This window comes from Sebastes umbrosus, chromosome 3 (assembly GCF_015220745.1).
Source record: "Sebastes umbrosus isolate fSebUmb1 chromosome 3, fSebUmb1.pri, whole genome shotgun sequence".
Classification (NCBI taxonomy): domain Eukaryota; kingdom Metazoa; phylum Chordata; class Actinopteri; order Perciformes; family Sebastidae; genus Sebastes; species Sebastes umbrosus.
This window is the reverse complement of record NC_051271.1, coordinates 26,468,931-26,490,949: the sequence shown is the minus strand read 5'-3', so window position 1 is coordinate 26,490,949 and position 22,019 is coordinate 26,468,931. Positions and strand designations below refer to the sequence as shown.

The following is a 22,019-nucleotide window of genomic DNA, read 5'->3' as shown; positions in this document are numbered from 1 at the left end:
TCCACCTGCTCGTATGCAGTTCAGAGAATACGTTTTGTTTGCGTGTCTCCCCGCCCTCGCCGCCTCCTACTAGTGTATTCAAATGACCTGACTGAGGTGAGAGTAGCAGGCAGCCTCTGTATGTGGGTTGTTCCTGTGATCCAGCGTTGCCCCCTCTTCTCTTTCACTGCCAGCTGCTCTCACCTCAATGAACTCTCAACCATTCCTGTTATCGTTGCACAACAAATCCGCCCCCGCGACATGGAGCCGTTCATGTTTGGTTCTGCCGTGTTTGCGGTTGTCAAATTATATTGCTGGTGACATAACACTTTGTTAGGAGTTATTATTAATATGGCCTGGACTTCAGTGAATGCACACACAAAGAGGTGTTTGTGTACCATTTTTGGGCAGAGACTGAATGCACGAGTGTCCGTATATGTTGTTCACAGATAACTACAGATGTAGCAGATATTAACCAGAGACTGTATTATACACAGCAACAGTTTTATCCAGTGCAGAGTGAGAAGTGGATATCGTTGTCACAATATAGTAGTCTGCCAAAGGCAGATATAATTCAAAACTGTCTTTTAGATGTATTATTGCTAACATGTCTAGCTCTCTGATGGCATCATTTTATGCAGCAGATTTCTTACATATGATACACAGAGCAAGAGAAAACTGTATTAAGAACTTCTTTTAGATATTGTGTTGCTATGAATGTACAAAATGTCTTGTTTGTCTGCACTTGTCAAAGAGTAACCGTTTGTTTTTTGTGCGTTGATCCCTCTATCCACCCACAGGACAACAGACAGCTGTTGAATGAGAGGATTAAGCTGGAGGGCATAATGACAAGAGTGGAAACATATCTCAACGAGAACTTACGGAAGCGTCTTGACCAAGTGGAGCAGGTACGCTGTTCCTTTTTAAACTCCCTAGACTCATAAGTCTCATAGTACGGCTCTGCATACAGAATATTTTTTACATAGCATAATATAAAATGTATGTATAACTGCTATTTTGTTCTTTTTTGTTGTTGTTCTTAAAGTAAATTATACATACACGCATAACCAACACGTTCAAGGTTTATATTTTCAGCTGATCGATGATTCAATGAATGTAATGTGTTGACATTGTGTGCAGTTGTAAATAGATTCAATGCTTTCATTCATACAAGTCAGAAGAGAGGTGTTTGAATTAGCATGACCCTCTTTTTTTTATGTTGTCTAATTTGCATTGACACAGGAGCTTAATGAGCTGCGAGAGACTGAGGGAGGCACAGTGCTCACAGCCACAACGTCTGAGCTGGACGGCATCAACAAGCGTGTCAAAGAGACTTTGGCGAGATCAGAAGGTACGCATTGTACTAGACACAACACTGGGGTGGTGAAGGTAGCCTTGAAGGTGAACCGTTAAAAAAACAAAAAAAAACACGCTTTCCCTTAGGGCTGACTCGAATGCTTTGAAGCTTCAACTGTTGCCATGGTATTCAACCTCCAAATCAGTATTCGAATGCTATATGCTATATTTTTTTTATATACAAGTATATAATAATAATGAATAAATCCAAAATAGCCCATGAAATGTGCTAAATGTGTAAAGTAGTGTGGCAGCAGTACTGTCCCGGGTACTTAAACAGGGAAGATGGAGACAGACAGACAGAAGAACATATCAGCCTGCTGCACTGCTCTGTGAAGCTTCAAATACCTTCAAATATTTCTCACCGAAGCTTTGAAGCCCAAAAAATGGTATTCGGGACAGCCCTACTTTCCCCTCAGGATCCTTAAACAAAACATAAATTCTGATAGTTCATCCAGATCATCACATAAAGCGCTGCAACTTACAATTTTTTTCATTGCAGATTAATCAGTTGATAATTTTCTCGATTAATCGATTAGATATTTGGTCTATAAAATGTCAGGCAATGGTGAAAAATGTCAATCGGTGTTTCCTAAAGCCCAAGATGACGTCCTCAAATGTCTCGTTTTGTCCACAACTCAAAGATATGCAGTATACTGTCATAGGGGAGTAAAGAAACCAGAACATATTCACTTTTAAGTTGGAATCAGAGAATCTTGACTAATTTTTTTTTTCTTAAATTATTCAAACCAATTAATCGATTATCAAATTAGTTGGCGATTAATTTAATAGTTGACAACTAGTCGATTAATCATTGCCGTTCTAATCACATACACACACATTTGCACTAATATTTTAATAATGGCCAGAAAATGTTTTATTAAAATGCATTAAGAGACAGATATAATGAGTTTTGGATTGTATAATTTTAGGATTTTAGCAGCCTTTTAATGTACTCGTCTCTACTTGAGAGCTGTATCGTTGGGTATCTTTTGTTTCACTAACAAAACAAAGCTTTTCGCTATTGTCTGGTATCAATAATCTTAACTGATTTATTATCTACTGAGCCTAGAAGGATCTGTCATTGAGGAGTCTAAATTCAGAAACTGTAGACTGTCCTGACTGCAGATGGTGAGAACTGCTGCGATGCGATTGACTCACAATGTGAATAATATGTTGTTCCAGAGACAGCTTAGCTGTTGTATAAATGTTCTAGTGGTGCTATGACTCACATGAGGTTGATAGAAGGCAGTCGTCCTGAATAGAATTAATTTGCATGGATTCATATTTAATCATCGTCAATAATTAATTAAAGACATTCACAGCATGACCTTATTCTAAAGTAGGCATTATATTCAATCTTTTGTTCTAAACTCTTTGCATGTCAATTTTACATTTATGATTCGGTGAACAATCTGATTTTCTTTTGTCTCTCTCTTTTAACAAAGTGTTAGGAATAGCCTCCATGTTGGTAGGATGGTGACGGTTTTAAAGCCACATGTAGTAATTTTGGCCACTGAATGAAGATGAAACTGAATGTTTATTTTTATTTTTTCGTTTTTTGTAGTCTGCTTTTGAAAAGTTAATTTCAGTAACTTTTAAGAGTTTTATTTATCATTTTCTGAGCCAGTGACTTGGCCTCTATGTTTATGCACTAATGTCTCATTTGGAATGAGAGTTCTACTGCACCACCCTCAACACCTCCTCAAATGTCTCTCCCAGATCTGGACCTTCTGTGCGACAAGACAGAGGCGGAGATCAAGGACCACATAAAGAGCATGGAGCGCTGGAAGAACATTGAGAAGGAGCAGAATGACGCCATCAACCACGACACCAAGGAGCTGGAGAAGATGACCAACAGGCAGGGCATGCTGCTCAAGAAGAAAGAAGAGTGCATGAAGAAGATCAGAGAGCTCGGCTCGCTGCCTCAGGAGGCCTTTGAGAAGTACCAGACCCTCACACTCAAACAGGTAAACAATCTACACACACACACACACACACACACTGCTTAATGATGATACATGATGGTTTTTAGTTTCATTTGTCAACATCAGCATCATCCAGATGTGCACTGCTACAATGTTATTGTTTAATGTGGATTTATATATTGCAGCAGATACTGTCTTTTAATTAATCACACATTTTGTATCCGTTCAAAATGTACCTTAAAGGGAGATTTATGCACACAGGTAGGTAGACAGGCAGGCTTCTTACAGTCCTGTGACCATGGATGTATTAAGAGAACTGGATACAGCATTGTAGGCGGGCTCCCATTAATTCCTATGAAAGTTGCTCAGTGGTGCATGAAGCAAAAAAAGCTTGACTTCTGAGTATAAATGTACTCGTATCATCCGGCGATCTTCCATATCCATTGGGCAGGCGCAGTAGCATTTCATTTAACTCCGCCTCCCAGCCCTCATTCACATACATGGAGGAAGGAAAATAACTCTGGATTCCACTATTAGTACATTGTATGACTTTTACGACCTAGTGATTTAAATAAGGGCTATTCAAGTGTTTGTACTGGGAAGTTGATTCAACTCAAAAGAATATATATATATATATATATATGTGTATATATATGTATATGTATATATGTATGTGTACATATATATATATATATATATATATATATATATATATTTATTATTATTTTTTTTTTGTCAGAGCATTTTAATTATTGATTGCTGTTGGTATGTAAAAAGAATTTTAACAAATTAAATAAATGTTTTGAAGAGCAGTACCAACTCTACCTTTAAGTTACAAAGTGAGAAATGTGTACTAAAGAGTTTGTTTCCTTGTCTTTCCTTAATGAGCTACAGTGAAGGGACAGGGACACACTGGTCACTACAAACATTTACATAACACAGTCATTTCAGCAGTTTTTGATATAAAGTTGTGGATATAAGAAATAGTGCAGCGTTGACTCCTTTAAGGTGCTATGAAGGAAAATTATTGGAGTGCCAGACATTTAGAAAGCCAAACTGTTTGACTTCACATCGACACTAAAGACATAACCACAGCAGCACTAACAATAACTATGAAGATCTACTGAAGGTCAGTTTTTCTGTGCATCCAGTCCTACTACCTGAATCAAGCTTGAGTGTGTGTGTGTGCGCGCACACACAAACGGATAGACCCAGCTCTCCTAAGGAATAAGACCTGGGGCCATCACATCCCACCCACTCACCAGTGACTCAGACACTAGTTAGTGCTCTGTCTCAGATTTTTTTTTCCAGCCAGCTGCCTGTGGGAGACTGTGAGTTGAGTGGACTTGGCTGCATCTTTCATAAGAGTCTGAGCATGTACATTGTGTGTCTGGTGTGTGTGTGTGTGTCATTTCCCCTCCTTGACAACGTTGAAAATAGCCTCACACTTTCTCATAAACACTCCACATAGTTAATCGCTCTCCACAGGACACCGCTCGGGGGCAAGATGGTGCCATTGATTGCAGAAGTGGATGAGTGGGCCAAGTAATAATGGCACTTGCTTGTGTTCCCTCGGCCATTAGCGATTCAGATGGATGAATTTATAGTTTGAGAGTTTGTAGAGTGCATGTCACTTTTGATCCAGACTAAGCTGGTTCTAAATCGGGTCATCTTCAGATATGAATAGAATCTGGCAGAGTACTTTTTAATACTGAAATGAATAATGGATCTGAATTCATGTCCTTGTTTAAGTGGTATCAATGCACACTCTAATACCAGCAGGATACAGATAACTTTCTAGCTTTGCAAAACTTGTCTGTCAAGGTGGTGATACACAGGTTTGTTCGCATATTTCAGTGGGAAAAAAATCTCTGAAAATAATGCAATCGTTAGTGCAAGATATGCTGGCAGTGCAATTGTAGCGACAGTAAAATTGCTAAATTAAGAAATGAATTATGATTTCAGAAGTTTTCGAATCTTTCGATGGGAATCTTTAAATCAAGCATGTGTATATCTTAAACATTATGTAGTTAATGATGATCTTAGGTTTTTATAGTGTATTTTAAAAACCACAAAACAGTCTTACTAATATGGATAAGAATGTAATAAATACAAATTCATTCCTCGTTATTATACTTAACAGCCACAATACAGACACGGCTCTGAAAACAAGTTTTTTTTTTAAGATCCCGACAGACTGCCTGTCTGATTTACCCAGAAGTTAACGATGATTCAATCTTTCCTTTTTTCTTCTCCAACAGTTGTTCCGAAAACTGGAGCAGTGCAACACAGAGCTGAAGAAGTACAGTCATGTCAACAAGAAAGCTCTGGATCAGTTTGTCAACTTCTCTGAGCAGAAGGAAAAGCTAATCAAGCGTCAGGATGAGTTGGACCGTGGCCACAAATCCATCATGGAGCTCATGAACGTCCTGGAGCTGCGCAAGTATGAGGCCATCCAGCTCACCTTCAAACAGGTACGTGCCATGTCCGACCCTGTTCAGAGTTTCCAGATGGGTGCATACATCCACGGACATCACTTAGCTCGTACAAAGGTCTGTCATATATCACTTAGCTAATGAGTATTTGGTACTCAGTGCTTAACAAGACAAGCCTGTAGGTGCCTTATTGAATCTTTCTTAGACATGCTTGTTTTCTAATCCCCTTGGCTGTGGCATAGGATATAAGAGGCAATGCAATCCGGTATATTTATAGAAATATGACCCCTAGAGTTAAATTGGGAAATATCAGAATAGTGTAAAAGAGAACTAATGTCAGTTTTGCCAGTCAGCATTGTATAGTCATCCAACTGTTGTGTACATGTATAAACAAATCTTTGGTCCCCTTCAGTGATTGCAGACACTTGGAAACTCTGTACTATTTAACAGTAATACAGGCTCTACTAAAACAGATTTTAGACAATTGTATTTGCACTAAGCCTCACAGTTAATAGTATAACATTTAATTTGTACAGGTGGAAACTACTTCTTTGTGTTGTACAAGCTATCAGCCTTCCTGTATATTAATAAAATATGTAAAACGAGAAAAAGTGCACTCAGTAGAGTGCAGATTTCCGCCGGGTGTTACTTTCTCTCCCCTCCAAACAAAGAAGAGTTGAGTCTCACTCAATACTCCCTCCCGGCTCCATTACAGTCAAGATGGCGGTGAAAGTAAAAAACAAACAAACAGGGTTTTATTCATCGTATATGGCGCCTAACTTAAGTGTATCATAACATATCAGGTATGGAATTAATCTGCAGATACTGCGGTTCAAAATGAGACCAAATGTTTCTATGGATGTCAGTTTTTGAGCCACGACAAAGGCCAAAATGTGGCCTGCAGTCGACTAAGGTAAGGCTTGTTTTTAGCCTAGCCGATTGCTGGAAATGCCTTTTTGCTACTGAAGCGGTTGTTGATCACTTGCAGCCCCTAGCGGCCGGCTAAGAGGAGTGAGGAGTCAGCAATTATTGGTTGAATAAAACAGTCAATAATATAAAGAAAAATTCAAAAATTGTGAATCACCGTAACCACGAGAGGTCCTTAAGCATAAAGTCATATATGGGCACAAAAAACATCTGGCCGATGGGTCCAGTAGTATGTGAGATAGACAGATACACACATACAAGCGAATGCATGCTATCTCCGCCAGGTGTAAAAATGTGAAGTAGTTGTTTGATTTCTAACAATTTGAGCTGTTCAAACACGACCGGCATGGAAATAAAACAGTATAGCAGTTTAATGCTTTTATGTTTTTATTAGTGTTAAAAAATGTTTTGGGACAATCTGATCAATAAAATCACTTATTTGTTCTTAATATTTAATTCATATTTATTCTCATAGTTGTACTTTAAGAGATGAATAATATTTTGCTGCATCCTCATATTCGATGCTCGTTCTCTAATGCGACTTTGTTCCTCTTCTTGTTTTCTTTCCCTCAGGTGTCGAAGAACTTCAGTGAGGTTTTCCAGAAGCTGGTGCCAGGTGGCAAAGCTACGTTGGTGATGAAGAAGGGTGATGCTGAAGGCAGCCAGTCTCAAGATGAGGGTGAGGGCGGTGGAGACAGCGAGAGGGGCTCCGGCTCGCAGAGCAGCGTTCCCTCAGTCGACCAGTTCACTGGAGTCGGCATCAGGGTAAGAGTCTTTTTATGTTCTCCATTTTATCCCTTTTGACTGAGAATGCTTTCCCTTTTTCAACAGTTGGTGAATGCAATTTCTTACACAAAATATTATTTATTATGGTTTTTTTTACATCAGAGTCAAAGGTGTTGAAATGACAATACCTCTTTGATTTAGTTTTTAAAGTCACTATATTTAGAAGTTGTGTAAAATGGTAAGAAAATGCAGAAAGTGAGGTCTCTGGTGCATTTCTTGAATTATTCACATGGTATAATTCACACTGAGCTACGGTAAGCGTTAAAATGAAATCACAGTGTACCCTCCAGTAGTGTATGAGAGTTTCCTTGAGCTTTTTGTCCTGGAAACGTGAATGTGTATTTCTGGAGTTTGGTCAACACACCTGATCCATCCCCACACAGCCGAACCAAGGTGAAGCTGATAATGCGATGAGTAATACCCGATTCTCCTCACGCTAAATTTATCTATCATTATCAAAGCTGTCAGAACAGCTGAAAGCATTCTGGTCATCTGTTGGATCATCCGTCCCAAAACAGAGAATCTAATAATAATGAAACCATTAATTGAAAATAACAAATCTCTTTGTGGGTTTCTGCCTCGTGTCTAACACGCCACCTCCCCTGTCCTGTGTAGGTGTCGTTCACAGGGAAGCAGGGTGAGATGAGAGAGATGCAGCAGCTGTCTGGAGGTCAGAAGTCTCTGGTGGCTCTCGCCTTGATATTTGCCATCCAAAAGTGTGACCCCGCTCCTTTCTACCTGTTTGATGAGATCGACCAGGCCCTCGACGCCCAGCACAGGAAGGCTGTCTCAGGTAAAATGCTAGTGGAATTGAGAGAATCTCATAAATTGAATACATTTTACTGAGTAGCAAGAACAATAGAAACATCTGTACTAAGGCTGTAATGGTTCGTATATTCTTGCCGAACTGTCACGGTCCGGTGCACGCAGAATACACTATACGTAATGCGGAACCAAAGTTCACAAGCACGAGGCCGCCCAGAAACTTCTAGCCGTACGCCGTTAGCAACATGTGCTGAGGTTAGCACAACAAGCTGATTTGCTTGTGAGTCAGTCACACTGTGTCGAGGGCAAATGAGCTGGAAGATACGCCAGCAGGTTCCCGGTTTGCTACAACAAAGAGAGAGTAGTGTATAAGAGGAGGACGGTGTGTCGGCGTTACTCCACTGTTGTAACACCCATTCGATGGCATCGCCCAGATGTGCCAATCAACACTCCTCCTAATGCACAGGTTTTATTTTTATTATTCTACAGTGGAAACAGGTTATAGTGATCACGTTTGTCCGGGTCAAATTAATCACTATAAGCAGATGATTAATATGACGGGTGCCGGTCTGCATGTGGGCTGCAGAGCTGGTTGAGGATCGTCACTTTGTTTTCACTTTCACTTTGGGGGCATTACGTGACCTTGCATTATCAATCCACTTGACGAGGGCGGCTTCAACAACAGGTGCTTTCCCCGTGCTCATTCGTTTTTTATTCAGAGAAAATTACTTTCTTTTTGCCGTTATGATTTCAATGTGCACGCAGCATCAGCTTCAGGTATCCAGGCGGAAAGCAGATGGTCCACGAGGCAAAGTATCGGTTGATCACTGTAACCAACTATATTTATTTCGCATTTTCAATTTCACAGCAAAAGAGATACTTTTCAGTTTTATGGTCTATTGTGACCTGTTGCCTTTTGGGAAAGTATTTGTTCAGTGTGATACAGAAGTGGTTGAAATGTTCCTTATTTTTATGATGAAAATAGTTTACCATAGTTGTCAGTGGGCAAAATGCTGCCTGTGTCCGTTTTTTTGTTAGTCTTTGACACTTTCACGACCGTCTGTTCAAAATAAAAGCGTATCCTCGTGTATTTCTGGGGTTTTTTTCTGCTGAACTTGCAGCAAGCTCTTGACTCAAGACTCTGAAATCGGGTTATGAACCGAACTGTGACTTCTGTGTACCCTTACATCCCTGATCTGTACAGGTTTATACAATCTATACCACAGGGCTACTGTAAATACTATCTTCATGAATCTTAATATGATCAGTTTTGTTGTTATTGTGTCAGACAATTTGTGGCTGCTTGTGGTGAAGTTGTATTTGATAAATATTTTTTATTTAAAAAGTAAAATATTTTCAGAAAATTCCATTCTTTGTGAGAACGCTTTAGCATATGTAAGAAAGTCATCATCTCTTTTCTCTTTGTATTGCACGCCCATTTCAGACATGATCGTGGAGCTGGCAGGCCACGCCCAGTTCATCACCACTACCTTCCGGCCTGAGCTGCTCGAGTCCGCCGACAAGTTCTACGGCGTCAAATTCAGAAACAAGGTGAGCCTTCTGCTAAAGGACAGGATTTGCTCAGTTGTCCACAAGGACCATTCAAGTTTTAATCTTGTCTGAAGAGGTTCTCTCACAGACACGTTGTGGAGGATCTTAACAGTGCCACGATATTTCTCAAAAAACAAATGCACTTGTTTTTAATTTCATCAATGTGAACAGAAAAAAAATCAGTAAGTTTTCCACCTTTCTGTTCTGATTTGTCATCACAAGCGTCTTCACAGGAAGGTCATTATTTCCTGTAAATTAAGGTTGAACAGACCCACAATTGTCAAAGCGGTCCCTTGTTGCCGTTAACCGATTCTTCTGTCAGTCCACTATTTTTCTGTCGATTCACAATTTCACCCCGCAGGTCAGGTTGGTTTTCTGCTTGGCTGCCTTTGTGAAAAGAAAATATTTCCTCTTGAGTTTTTGTGGTTTCATAACATAACTGATCACTGCTTAGTCAGAGTGGCTAACATGGAGGCATTGATTGGTCATTAACTGTGTGTATGTATGTGTGTGTGTTTTTAGGTGAGTCACATCGATGTGATCACCGCGGAGCAGGCCAAAGACTTTGTGGAGGATGACACCACCCATGGTTAATGGTCCTCAGCTCTTCATCATCCTCCTCCTCCGCCTCTACAGTGCACTGCGTAGCTTGAAACCTTCCTCAATAGGGCCCAAAGACAGAAATATCTCACTCAATCCACCAGTCTTTTTTTTGTCTTTCTGTTAAAGATAAACAAATCAGCAGAAGTCTTACACTTCTCAGAAAATCTCCAAGTTGAAATGTAATTGGATATGCTGTTTTGACACCCCAGCTCTAAATTACTGGTATTTACTGTTTACTTTTGACATCATTCCACTGATAAAACTACGGATTTTGAGAAAAATGTGGTTTTGAAAATCTGCATGCAGGGGACATATGTTTTGTCTCATTTTCCTGCATCGCCTCTGTGCGTAGCAACCACGCTGGATATGAAGACAAACAGAAGTGTAGTTGTTTTACACTGAAAAATAAACTAATTTTGTGTAAAGAGGTCCTGAAGAGAGCACAACCTTTTTGTGTTAGTGTGTCATTTTTTCTGGCAAACAATAGTTTTGAGCTGAGATTTGGTAATTTGTCATTTGAAATGCGAAGTGCCAGAGACGCTCTGAAAGGTAGCAAACCTTCAGGACCTTTTCAGAAAGCAAATGTTCTTGTGTACAGTTGAGCCTGTTTTGATATGACTTAGATGAAGATTGTTAAAGTTCAGTGGAGACGGGAGGCTCTCAAGCTGATCTGGATTCTTGTTTTTGTTGCCACCCTTGGAAACAGAGGTTTTGTTCACTCTTGAGGTTTCTGTAATGTATACTCTTTATACTCATGAAACAATGCTAACTTGTATCTGTCATAACCAGCCCCGTGGCTTAAAATGTTTAAAGGTTGTGGTTCCTTTTTATGGTTGTTACTGTATTGTGTAATTTCCTGTTTTTGGGTCATTTAAATATATGAAAGGTTTAATTCCAAAAAAACAGATATCCATTGTGGAAATCAACACAGCTCATCAAAAGCAGAAGTGATTCAGTGATGGATAATAACCATATCTATTTGGGTCCTGATTTCAGAAGTAGTTGCGCTTTTCTGGAATGCCAAGTTGTAATTTATCATTTCTTTATTTCCTTACTGGATATATTGTTTGGGATTAAACTCCTCATATGTTGCACCTAGTTTCAACTCTGCTTTTTAAATGTATTTTTATGTAACTAGAAAATTTACAAAAATAATAAAAGATTTAAAAAATAAACTGTCTAACACTGCTAGTGTTACATCCCACTTAGTAAGACCACTAGGTGGTGCTGTGTCACTGATACCTGCCATCCTCACACGGTCAAAGAAGCATTTATACAGAGAAAAGGTATGCAAGGTGAGGGAATATATGATGCATTATTTAAGAGGATTTTACAGGATAATTATTAGAAAATTAAGCTTTAATTGTATTGCTGAAAAGGATTTTAAAAAATGCATACATAGCAAATATATTCTGAATTTATCCTGTTTTTTACTTGTATTTACAAATATTGTCCTCATATTCCATGATTGTTTTCTCTCATATTGATTTTTATAATTTCTGTATTTTTGTGACCTATTCTATATCACGTCTGTGCCTGTATTTAATCCTAAAATGTCTTGAAATATATAGGGAAGGAAACACTATCCAGCTTTAGAGCCAGTGTCGAGGAACAGTGGACACAAGGTCAGCGACTGTGTGGCAACAAGGACAGCGACACTCATTACACAGCCTTTACACCTCCGTTGTATTTTGTTTTTCATATCAATGATCCTGTGTAATCACAGTGCCCAGGGAGATCCCACATGTCACACATAACGTGGCTGTCATTCTGGTGTAACATCGCCTTGCACTGGCGCTATATCTGAAAGGTGACCTCCTCAGATGGATTTGTGGATCCCTGTTGCAATACCGCAGACCTCCAGAGCATCTCTGCCCGGTGTATTCACCAGGACTCACATGGTACTTTACGTCAGAGGTTTTGAACCTTAAAAAAGTAAAGTACCCGCAACTGGACTTTCATAATTGTACTCTACTGTATTACACCAGTTATGTTGTTAGATGTCACCTAAAGCAGAAACGGATTTGTGGCCTGCTGTCGGAGGGAGATAACTGGTGTATTTTTACATGATACTCCCTAGACCTGCTTCACATCACACTCTGCTATACTGCTCTCCAACAGCTTGCTCCACAACTAATTCACACTTCTGAAGTGAAAAATAGAAATAACAACCCCCCCATCTCACTTCTTAGCTGTTATTGCTTTGCGAATGTCTCTGTCATGCACATTATTCTGTTATATAAGGAACATTTATTTACATTTTTACACCCCAGGGTGGAAGGAACACTAATTTACATGTTTATATGGCACCTCTCCATTCCTGTTTGATTGTCATAAGTTTATTACACAATGGCAATGATTGATGACGACGTTCTGAATAAGAGCTTCAATTGCCTGAGATGCAATATTATACACTGTTTATTCATTTTTATAAGCAAAACAAACCCAGGCCAGTATATCATTGTTACATGGTGTCCAACAGGATGCCCACATTTTGTCATAATGATTTGTACAATGCAACACACTCTCCAGCTGAAAGACAGATTTCAGATATAAAATATAGATCCTAAAGTATTGGTGTTTTATTGATGTGTGCTAGAAACTCACCAGTATATACAAAAATAACAAGATTATGTATATACAGTAAAGAGGTGCTTTTACCAGATGTACTGTATTTTAGAATGTAAAGCAGATTTAATTGGTTGAATTAATTAGAGTGAATGTTGGTATCCTTTATGTAACTTACCACATTTATTAATGTTTTTTGCATCCAACAGCAAACATTGAAAGAAACAAGGTACACATAAAAACAAGAAGTCACGAACGGAGATAATGTTAGAACATGACATTGTCCTTTTACACTGTTGTTCAAAGTTATCACCCATAATATCTTCACATGATGTTTTTATGATTCTATTAAATGTGAACCACACTAACCTCAAAGTCAGGTGGTTAAAAAAAAACTGGTGCCAACAAGTTAGTGAGCCTGGTGTCATATACTCACCTCATCCCTCTGGGCCTGCCAGCTGAGAGCAGATCTGTTGCTCTGGCTGCCAGATATTAACAACCCTGCAACGCTATCTGTCGCCAAGTCAGCTGACAGGCGATGAGGATCAGGAATACCTGTGCTTCATATCGGTTCATTCCCATCGTCCTTCCATCCTACATGTCTTCTCTCTTCTGTATGTACACAAAAGTAAAAGCTCATGGTGGACAATTCATCCCATAAAATCAAGTGCAGCCCATCCATGCGTTATACCGGGATCCTGAAACTGAAGCCGCTAAATCAGCCATCATTCATTTTAGTGCTTTTTCTACTCTGACATGTCAAAATATCTTCTGGTCTGTTGAAGCTTATTTAGAGACAAATGGGTCACTTTTGGATCCACAAGAGTCTCAGCTTTACAGTGATACCAAATGTATGCAATTCCAAGACTGTTTAGGGACCCCAGTATGCAAAAATATCCAAACAACATTTTAGAATCGACAAAAATAACATTTATACTGCTTTCATAAAATGACATGATTGCTGCCTAAAACTGCATGTGATTATCATAAAGTGGGCATGTCTGTAAAGGGGAGACTCGTGGGTACCCATAGAGCCCATTTACATTCACATATCTTGAGGTCAGAGGTCAAGGGACACCTGTGAAAATGGTCATGCCAAAAGCAGCCCAAATTTGGAGCGTTATTTAGCCTCCCTCCCGACAAGCTGCCAATAGATTCCTGAGGTTTTTTAGTTTCATATGATATCTGTATCTTCACTCTATAACTCTAAAACTGCACCTACTACATCCTGTGGCTCTCAGGGGTTTTAAGAGGAAATTAAGGTGTCTTTGGCCCATTGTAGCTTAATAGCTATACATTTTTTTAAGCGCCACTAGTAGTAATTTGGACAATTGTTACAGCGACTGTATAGGCTGAAGGCTAAGTTGATAATTGTTTTACCCATCAGCCCTTTTACCAATCAGATGGCCAGTTAAATTAGTGTAATCATGCACCAATTAAGCATTCAGGGCAATCAGGGCTACATTTCCTCTAAACCTTCTGATTGTAATTTGTAAAATATACCAAATAATATCCTATATAAATTGATGTCATTCTTAAATCATTGCTTGGAAATCTGTCAATGTAAGTGGGTTTGTAAGTTTTGTTTTTTAACGATGACACCTTCTCTTCGCGCCCCGTATTGGATTTCCTCCACTACCGAATTCGCCCTTCTCTCCTTGGCATCCCCTCTTCACTCCACTCTCAAACAATAAACACCATATCTTTTCAACCATCCACGTGGCCTTCTGCCCTCTGGTATCAGAATGCGGAGTTCAGTAATACAGATAATATAGCTCCCATAATCAAACTCCTTATCATAAAAACAGGCATAAAACTGTCCTGTTTTTAACAGTCAACAAGTTAATTTGTTGTCTAACAGGTGCTTATTAACTGCAGTGGAGAGTGGGAGGAGGAGGAGGAGCGGGAGGAGGAGGATACCCTGTGAACAGACTTTCTCTGTCCTTGCACTTCACGGTGGTCCATCTGCCACGCAGGCCTGACAGGCTGACCGACTCTCTCGCTGCTCCAAAGTCGTCTCCATATCCGTCTGTTTTAACTGCCTGTCAGATGATCAGCCGGTCTGTCATCTGTCTGCTTGTCTCGCTGCCTATCACCGACATGTGATTCTGGTCTGTGTTAAAGTTCCTACATAAACATGTTACTGTCCCAAAGCCTGAGCTGGAGCCTGAACATGGTGGTGAAAGATGAGTTGCAGGCTGCCAAGCAAAGGATCACTGATGAGAGTTGTGGTTTTATGGGCATCCTATTGCTCTGCGGAAAAATAATCTCATTCATTAAGTTATATCTCAATAAGCACAGTTTATTCCTGACTAATAGAGTTAAAAGTATGAGCCTTTAGTGGTGGTGTGTGGCCACCTTATGTTAGTTTCCCCCCCCCCCATGTATTATTAACCCCTGGCTGTGACTTCATTATATCATTCTCACACATTATTATATTATGGTTGAATTATTGTCAGCATTATTTAAAAATAATAATATATATTTCTGAGTTATAGAGTGCTACAGGATTGAGTCTTAAAAATCAGAAATGAGCATTTTCGCACTTCCGGTTCCCTCATCTGGAAGTCAATAGGTTTTTTTAATGGGTTTTTAGTTAGATGCCTGAAATAAGGTCTGTGGTTAACACAAGCTGAAGAGATTTTAACGTTTTGTTCTACGATATAAAATACGTCAGTAAATATCCCACTTGTGAATTTTAAAGCTTTTATGTGTCTTAAAAATGGCGGTTGCTAACAAGTGGCTAAATGAGACTACTTAACGTCATCGCACCGACTCATCCGCCTACAGCAGGGGTCTGCAACCTGCAGCTCCGGAGCCACATGCGGCGCTTTAGCCCCTCTCCAGTGGCTCCCTGGGGATTTTTTAAAATGGAAATGAATAACTGTTTTTTGTTTACATTTTTACTTTTATTTATCATTGTTGTAGGTCTATGGTACGATGGAGTATTAGGGCCACATTGAGGGAAAAAAAAATTAATCGGAGATTTCGAGAATAAAGACATAATATTATGAGAATAAAGACATAATATTATGAGAATAAAGACATAATATTACGAGAATAAAGACATAATATTACGAGAATAAAGACATAATATTATGAGAATAAAGACATAATATTACGAGAATAAAGACATAATATTATGAGAATAAAGACATAATATTATGAGAATAAAGACATAGGTTTACGAAAAAAAATCGTAATATTATGAGAATAAAGTGAGAAGTTTACGAGAAAAGAAAGTCGTAATATTATGAGAATAATGTCATAAGTTTAAGAGAAAAAAGTCATAGTACTATGAGAATAAAGTCATAATATTATAAAGTAGTAATTTTACGTGTCATTTTCTTTTTTTTCTCATTAAGTTATGACTTTATTCTTGTAATATTACGAATTTTTTTCTTGTAAAGTTATGACTTTATCTCTGTAATATTACAGCTGCGTTACCTCCATCACAATGATCAAATGTTTTGTGGCTCCAGACAGATTTTTTTGTTTTTGTTTTTGCCTAAAATGTCTCATTTGATAGTAAAGATTGCTGACCCCTGACCTACAGCCTCGTGGTGTATACTGGTATACTCCCGCTCATGCGACTGTGGTGTAGTTTGTTTATAGCCTAACGTTAGCTTTTTACTTCTGGCGATTGCATTTACATTTCAAGAATCTCATAAAGAGGTGTTTATTTGTGAAGATTATCTTGCTGAACAAAACATGTAAGTATCATAAACATTTGTTTGCCACAGAGTTTATTTTCTGCAATAAACCAAAAAATCCCATCGGCGTTTTGACGAAGGGACCAGGGAGATGTAACCTCCTGGTTGGGGTGAGTTGGCGTATTAAATACCAGTTTAGTTTATAGATTGGAGAAAACCCAAATGTCCTCTAAGTCCTGATGCAGTACAATGTTATGTGATAAAATATGTAATACGCAAGAACTCCCACATTTCCGTGTTCCTGTGAACGCAGCATGACGCTTCTGTTGCGTCAACTGCTCAGAATCTGACGTAACGACGTCTGGTCGCTTTTTAACTCAAGGTAACTAACTGACTCTAAACTCTCCAGTTATCATATTTAAATCACTTAAGAGACAATTTGTCGAATTCCTCCACTTTGTTGTGATATGCTGAATTACTCAGGCTACATTTTCTATTCTCTGTACCTTTAGTTTACCTGTTGTAACGTCATAACTGCAGTAGCTAGCTTGCTAACGCTAATGCTAAGCTAGGACACATGGTCAGACACTTAGCCAGGTAGCTAATAAACAATGGCTACATTTTAAACCCTAAAGGTGAGTTAAAATTACATTTCTGACTGAACAATGAAGCTGCCCATTAACCAAACAATGTTATTTTTTCCTCAGATAATCAATTGACCTGTTTCATGAGAGGTAAGTCATGCCGAGGAAAAGACTCTGGGGAGAAATGAATTCAAGTCCTGGGTAAGTTTAATTAATAACACTGACTTAAAAACTCATTTCTAATAGATAGATACACATTTAAAGGGACTGTTTGTAAGAATCAGAAATGCTTGTTAACAGCGATACTTGTGGCCGTTAAGTCAATGAAAGTCAGCGTCGGGCTCGTGCTTGTGCTCGCTCTACATAGACATGAACGAGCATCGCTCAAAACAGTGAGGCGACACACGTCAGCTAAAACCACAATATCACTCTATATTTCACCTGCTTGGCAGTAATGTTAGCTGACCAGACGAAGGTCTCTCCATGAATCACTGCTGATCCTAGTGTTGGCTTTTCCTGCTTCAGCCTCCCGACCGCGACTAGAGGAAACAGGAGACACCGGCACCCGGTCAGAGACGATAACGTTTCTCGTTGCGGAGCCCCGTCACTTCACAAGACACGGAAAACCTCTGTTGATCTGGAGGAGCTGCAGCATTTATTTCTGCACAAATGTCCAAAGCTACGGTCTACCCTGCGTCCTGCGACCGCCGCCAACACTGTTTAACAGACGGGCTTCACTAGATATAACTATGAGGTTTTGGTGTTTCCGTGTAGTTTGTGCTGGAGTCTGAGTCTGGACAGCGTAGCCACACGCTAGCGCGCATGGGACACCGACCCGGATTGATTTATACGTGTAAGAAGTTACAAACAGTCCCTTTAAATTATTAATTTAAACATTTTCTGCAAGTGGAAGAGCGAGCAACACGTTTTGTCTGTGCTTTATCAGGCTTGATTGTCCCACTGCACAGATGACTGTTGACTTTCTAACAGTTATGTAAAATGTAGACTGTGTGTGCTTCCTATTTACTCATCCCTACCTGCTAAAGGAACAGTCGGTAGCATTTAGGGGGATCTATTGGCAGAAATATAATATAATATGAATTAGTATGTTTTCTTTAGTGTATAATCACCTGAAAATACAAATTGTTGTGTTTTCGTTGGCTTTGAATGAGCTTTTTATAAACATAACGTAACATTTATCTACATATGGAGCGGGTCTCTTCACGGAGCCGGCCGCCATGTTTAGTACAGTACAGTAGCCCAGAAAGGACAAACCAAACACTGGCTCTGTATAGGGCCATTCGCGTTTTCACGTTTCCGCGTCGGCCATCATTCTCATTGCCAGGGCGTCAAATACTGACGCTTTGCCACAGCCGTCGGCATACATTCCCGAAAGGGTGCCTTTTGCGGCGGTGGGAGAAGCACCAGGCTTTCCATTAACTACAATGTAAACCCATCCGCGGCAACTGTAAACGCACAGGGAAAGTGCTGTGGTGGTGACGTTATAAAGAGCGAAAAAGACGCACCGGATGGGCTGGAGGAGAGTTGGATCGGTCCATCAAACACAAGGTTTTCATCCAGGAGGCCGCAGTTCGTGTCCCGTACGTTACGTGGCTTTGTTGGCAGTAAGTATTTCACACAGTTCTTTTGTATTTAACATTTCCTTTTGTCTGTAGTAGGTTTGGGTAGTGAGTTAGCTCTTAGCTAGTCCAGCCGCACCAGGCTATACGTGTCTTGGCAAACTATTTAGCTAGCTGTTGACCTTCCAAGGTAATGCTGTCTAGGTTTCCTAGTCAGCCACACTAGCCTATAACTGTCTAGGTAAGTGCAAGCTTAAAAAAGATAAGTACTAGTTAACCTCTGACTGTCCAATATCATGTAGCTAGTAAGCTAGCTAGTTAGCCAGACTAGCCATGGCAGCCTGTAACTGTCTAGGTGAGTATTTATCAAGTCTTATGACCCATCCAAGGTTATCCTTCCTAGTTACATTAGCTATTTAGACACATAGACACACATTAGCCATATTGACCTGTGACTGTTGTGTTAAAGTAAGCTTTTGACCTTCCAAGATTAATCTGATTTCTCACCATTTTGTCTAAATAAGCATGAAGCTTAAATTAAATTATATTTGAATACACCCATAATTCATATGGATAGAAATACAGAGTATGATTCAAATTAAAGAATAATATTAGTTTTGACTCCAGGGGTCTTCTCAGAGTGGGCTAATGTTTATTTAGCTGACATCAATCTGCCTGACAGGGAGACACTCATTAACCCCTGTTGGTCTGCCATTGAGCTGCTGGAGCCCTGCAGGGGGCCCCGGCTCAGACTGCATGGAACCAAAGGTCACCAGCCAATCTGGCCCTTGGTTTCACTACCTGACCCAAGCTGCTGGCCTGAGGAAAAGTGGGACATGCTCGAGAAAGATCAGTGTTGTTTTAAAAGCTGGCTTATTCTGTGATTTACATTTACAACCCTCTCTAAAATTGCTTTAAAATTATGAGCAATATTTTGAGGTGATAATCTTTAAGATTTAGTTATTATTTTCCAGTACTAAGCCATTAGTGATGTTGTGTTTTTGCACTTCCCACAGGTTACTTGTCAATCAAACAAAACATGGGTGGCATTTGTCATGAAATTTCTTTTGTTCATATTTGAGAGTCAGAATGAATCTGTGTGTGATCAGTCATGGTGTCTATGGCTGCTGGTGCTAAATATTAGGCTCTTTGTTCATCTCTAAACTGATATGATGAAATTTGAAATGAAGAAAAAGGCTGAGTGTCTTCAACGACGCAGGATTTTTCCAGGGAAAGACCTACCCAATACCAGGTATTTCATAACGGCAACCTTTAATTTAATCATTCTGTAGATTATTATTCTAAAATATTACTTTTAAAGGCTTAAATTTCACAGTAAGTGATTTCTATAGATTTGCTAATAATATGTGTGTGGTATATAAGTAAACAATTATAAGTAGTGTCGTTATAACTGAGAGGCATTTTCACCACTACTTTAGTGCATTCTGAAATCAGAATTTCTACTTTCCTTCACCGTTAAGTAGACTTTTGAGTAGTATTTTAAACAATAGCTTTGAAAGGTGAAAATTACAGAGTAGCCTTTAGTTCTACAGTTTAGTCATTTAAGTTTGTTGTTAACATCTTTTCCATGACACTAGTATTAAAGTTCTTAGAAAGTTCTTTTATAGAGAACAGATCTGTGAATTAGTGAGGGATGATTGACAGAGTTATATAGAAATGTTTACTGTCAGAATTCCACTTTGATGATTTCATAGAAATGTAACTAAGTAACTGAATGCAGTTTGAGCCAGAGCTACTTTCTTAACATAATAACTATATTATTATTATATATTATATTTAAGACAAGTAGTAGTACTTATACTTTAGAATAATGTCATGATACTCTTCATCCCTGGCAGGAACCTCGACTGAGTAAGCTGTCTTTACTCGCCTTTGCCCATCAAAGGATTATTATGTCAATTTTAAGGTAAGTGTGAAGTTGTAAATTCCCAGTTTAATTTGTATTTACGCATAGAAGACCAATTTTATTACAAGAATCTGTTCAATCTTTTAAAAGACTTACCACTTATTTGCAAGCTAGTCTAGGGGTTGTTCAAGTCTATAAAATGTGAACGTGTTAACAAACTCTTCCCTCATCTCAGCTGTTTAAAGCTTCTCAGGTTTGGGACTAAATCCATTGACACAGGATCTGATGCAGGTTCCACTGCTGGTGTCAGTGTCGTTCAGGTCTATAAAACGTTAACTGTTTATAAACTTGCTTCTATTTTCGGCTCTTTAAAACTGTTTTTTTTCTTGTCTGTCCTCCATAAAGCCAGTCACATGATTGGACGATAGCGATTCTGCATGCTGTGGCACGGCTGTGTGTCACTGTGTAATTTTAGTTCAACAATAAAAAAATGCGACTGCTGTCAAAGGAATTTACAGGCTGTTGTTGTCAGTGATTGGTGGTGCCTCATTCCTTTTTTAAGCTGGTTTTATGAGGTCATATGTTCTCTAGATCCTTGGCCAAATGCTGATAGCTGGTCATAACTTCTCTGAAGTCTGGGTTAGCCACAAGGGCATCAATGTGTGTACTGAAAAAGTTTTTTTTTATAGTAATTTAGATGAATATTTTTGACTGTGTGCTTGTGACTATGTCTTCCTGGCTGTAGGCGTATGCATGTTCTTGGGTTGGACAGATCTGTAAATTGATCAATTGCCGCACTCATGATATGAGAGAAGTGACGTAATGTTTTATTTCAAGCAGCGTAGGACATAAAAACCTCCAATAAATTCTGCACACCCTTTAACGAGATATCACGAAAATAGGGCTGTCAATCAATTCAAATATATAATCGTGATTAATTGCATGATTGTCCATAGTTAATCGTGATTAATGGCAAATTAATCACACATTTTTTATCTGTTCATAATGTACCTTTTAAAGGGAGATTTGTCAAGTATTTAATACTGTTACGGGAGTAACAAATATGCTGCTTTATGCAAATGTATGTAAATATTTATTATTGGAAATCCATTAACAACACAAAACATTGATAAATATTGTCCAGATACCCTCACAGGTACTGCATTTAGCATAAAAACATATGCTCAAATCATAACATGGCAAACTGCAGCCCAACAGGCAACAACAGCTGTCAGTGTGTCAGTGTGCTGACTTGACTATGACTAGCCCCAAACTGCATGTGATTATCATAAAGTGGGCATGTATGTAAAGGGGAGACTCGTGGGTACCCATAGAACACATTTTCATTCACATATCTTGATGTCAGAGGTCAAGGGACCCCTTTGAAAATGTCCATGCCAGATTATCCTTGCAAAAATTTTGTGCAATTTTGGAGCA

The 22,019-nt window shown here is 39.1% G+C and overlaps 2 protein-coding genes and 1 long non-coding RNA gene across 3 annotated transcripts in view; all 3 read left to right on the top strand.

Annotated features, from left to right (window-relative positions):
• smc3 (structural maintenance of chromosomes 3) overlaps positions 1 to 11,505 on the top strand; it is a 31,470-nt gene extending 19,965 nt beyond the window's left edge. The window contains exons 22-29 of the mRNA XM_037764500.1: positions 780 to 887; positions 1,222 to 1,330; positions 3,058 to 3,305; positions 5,525 to 5,737; positions 7,199 to 7,390; positions 8,027 to 8,204; positions 9,621 to 9,727; positions 10,250 to 11,505. Of these exons, the coding sequence (XP_037620428.1) occupies positions 780 to 887; positions 1,222 to 1,330; positions 3,058 to 3,305; positions 5,525 to 5,737; positions 7,199 to 7,390; positions 8,027 to 8,204; positions 9,621 to 9,727; positions 10,250 to 10,321 (1,227 nt within the window). The 3' untranslated portion in view covers positions 10,322 to 11,505. The remainder of the gene's footprint in view (positions 1 to 779; positions 888 to 1,221; positions 1,331 to 3,057; positions 3,306 to 5,524; positions 5,738 to 7,198; positions 7,391 to 8,026; positions 8,205 to 9,620; positions 9,728 to 10,249) is intronic.
• Positions 11,506 to 17,277: 5,772 nt separating this feature from the next.
• The window catches only part of rbm20 (RNA binding motif protein 20), a 65,421-nt gene continuing 60,679 nt past the window's right edge, over positions 17,278 to 22,019 (top strand). The window contains exon 1 of the mRNA XM_037764722.1: positions 17,278 to 17,336. Within this exon, the coding sequence (XP_037620650.1) occupies positions 17,293 to 17,336 (44 nt within the window). The 5' untranslated portion in view covers positions 17,278 to 17,292. The remainder of the gene's footprint in view (positions 17,337 to 22,019) is intronic.
• LOC119485266 lies at positions 18,602 to 21,447 on the top strand. The gene is made up of 3 exons (XR_005206231.1): positions 18,602 to 18,760; positions 19,732 to 19,967; positions 20,575 to 21,447. It is a non-coding gene; the product is annotated as an uncharacterized LOC119485266 (long non-coding RNA).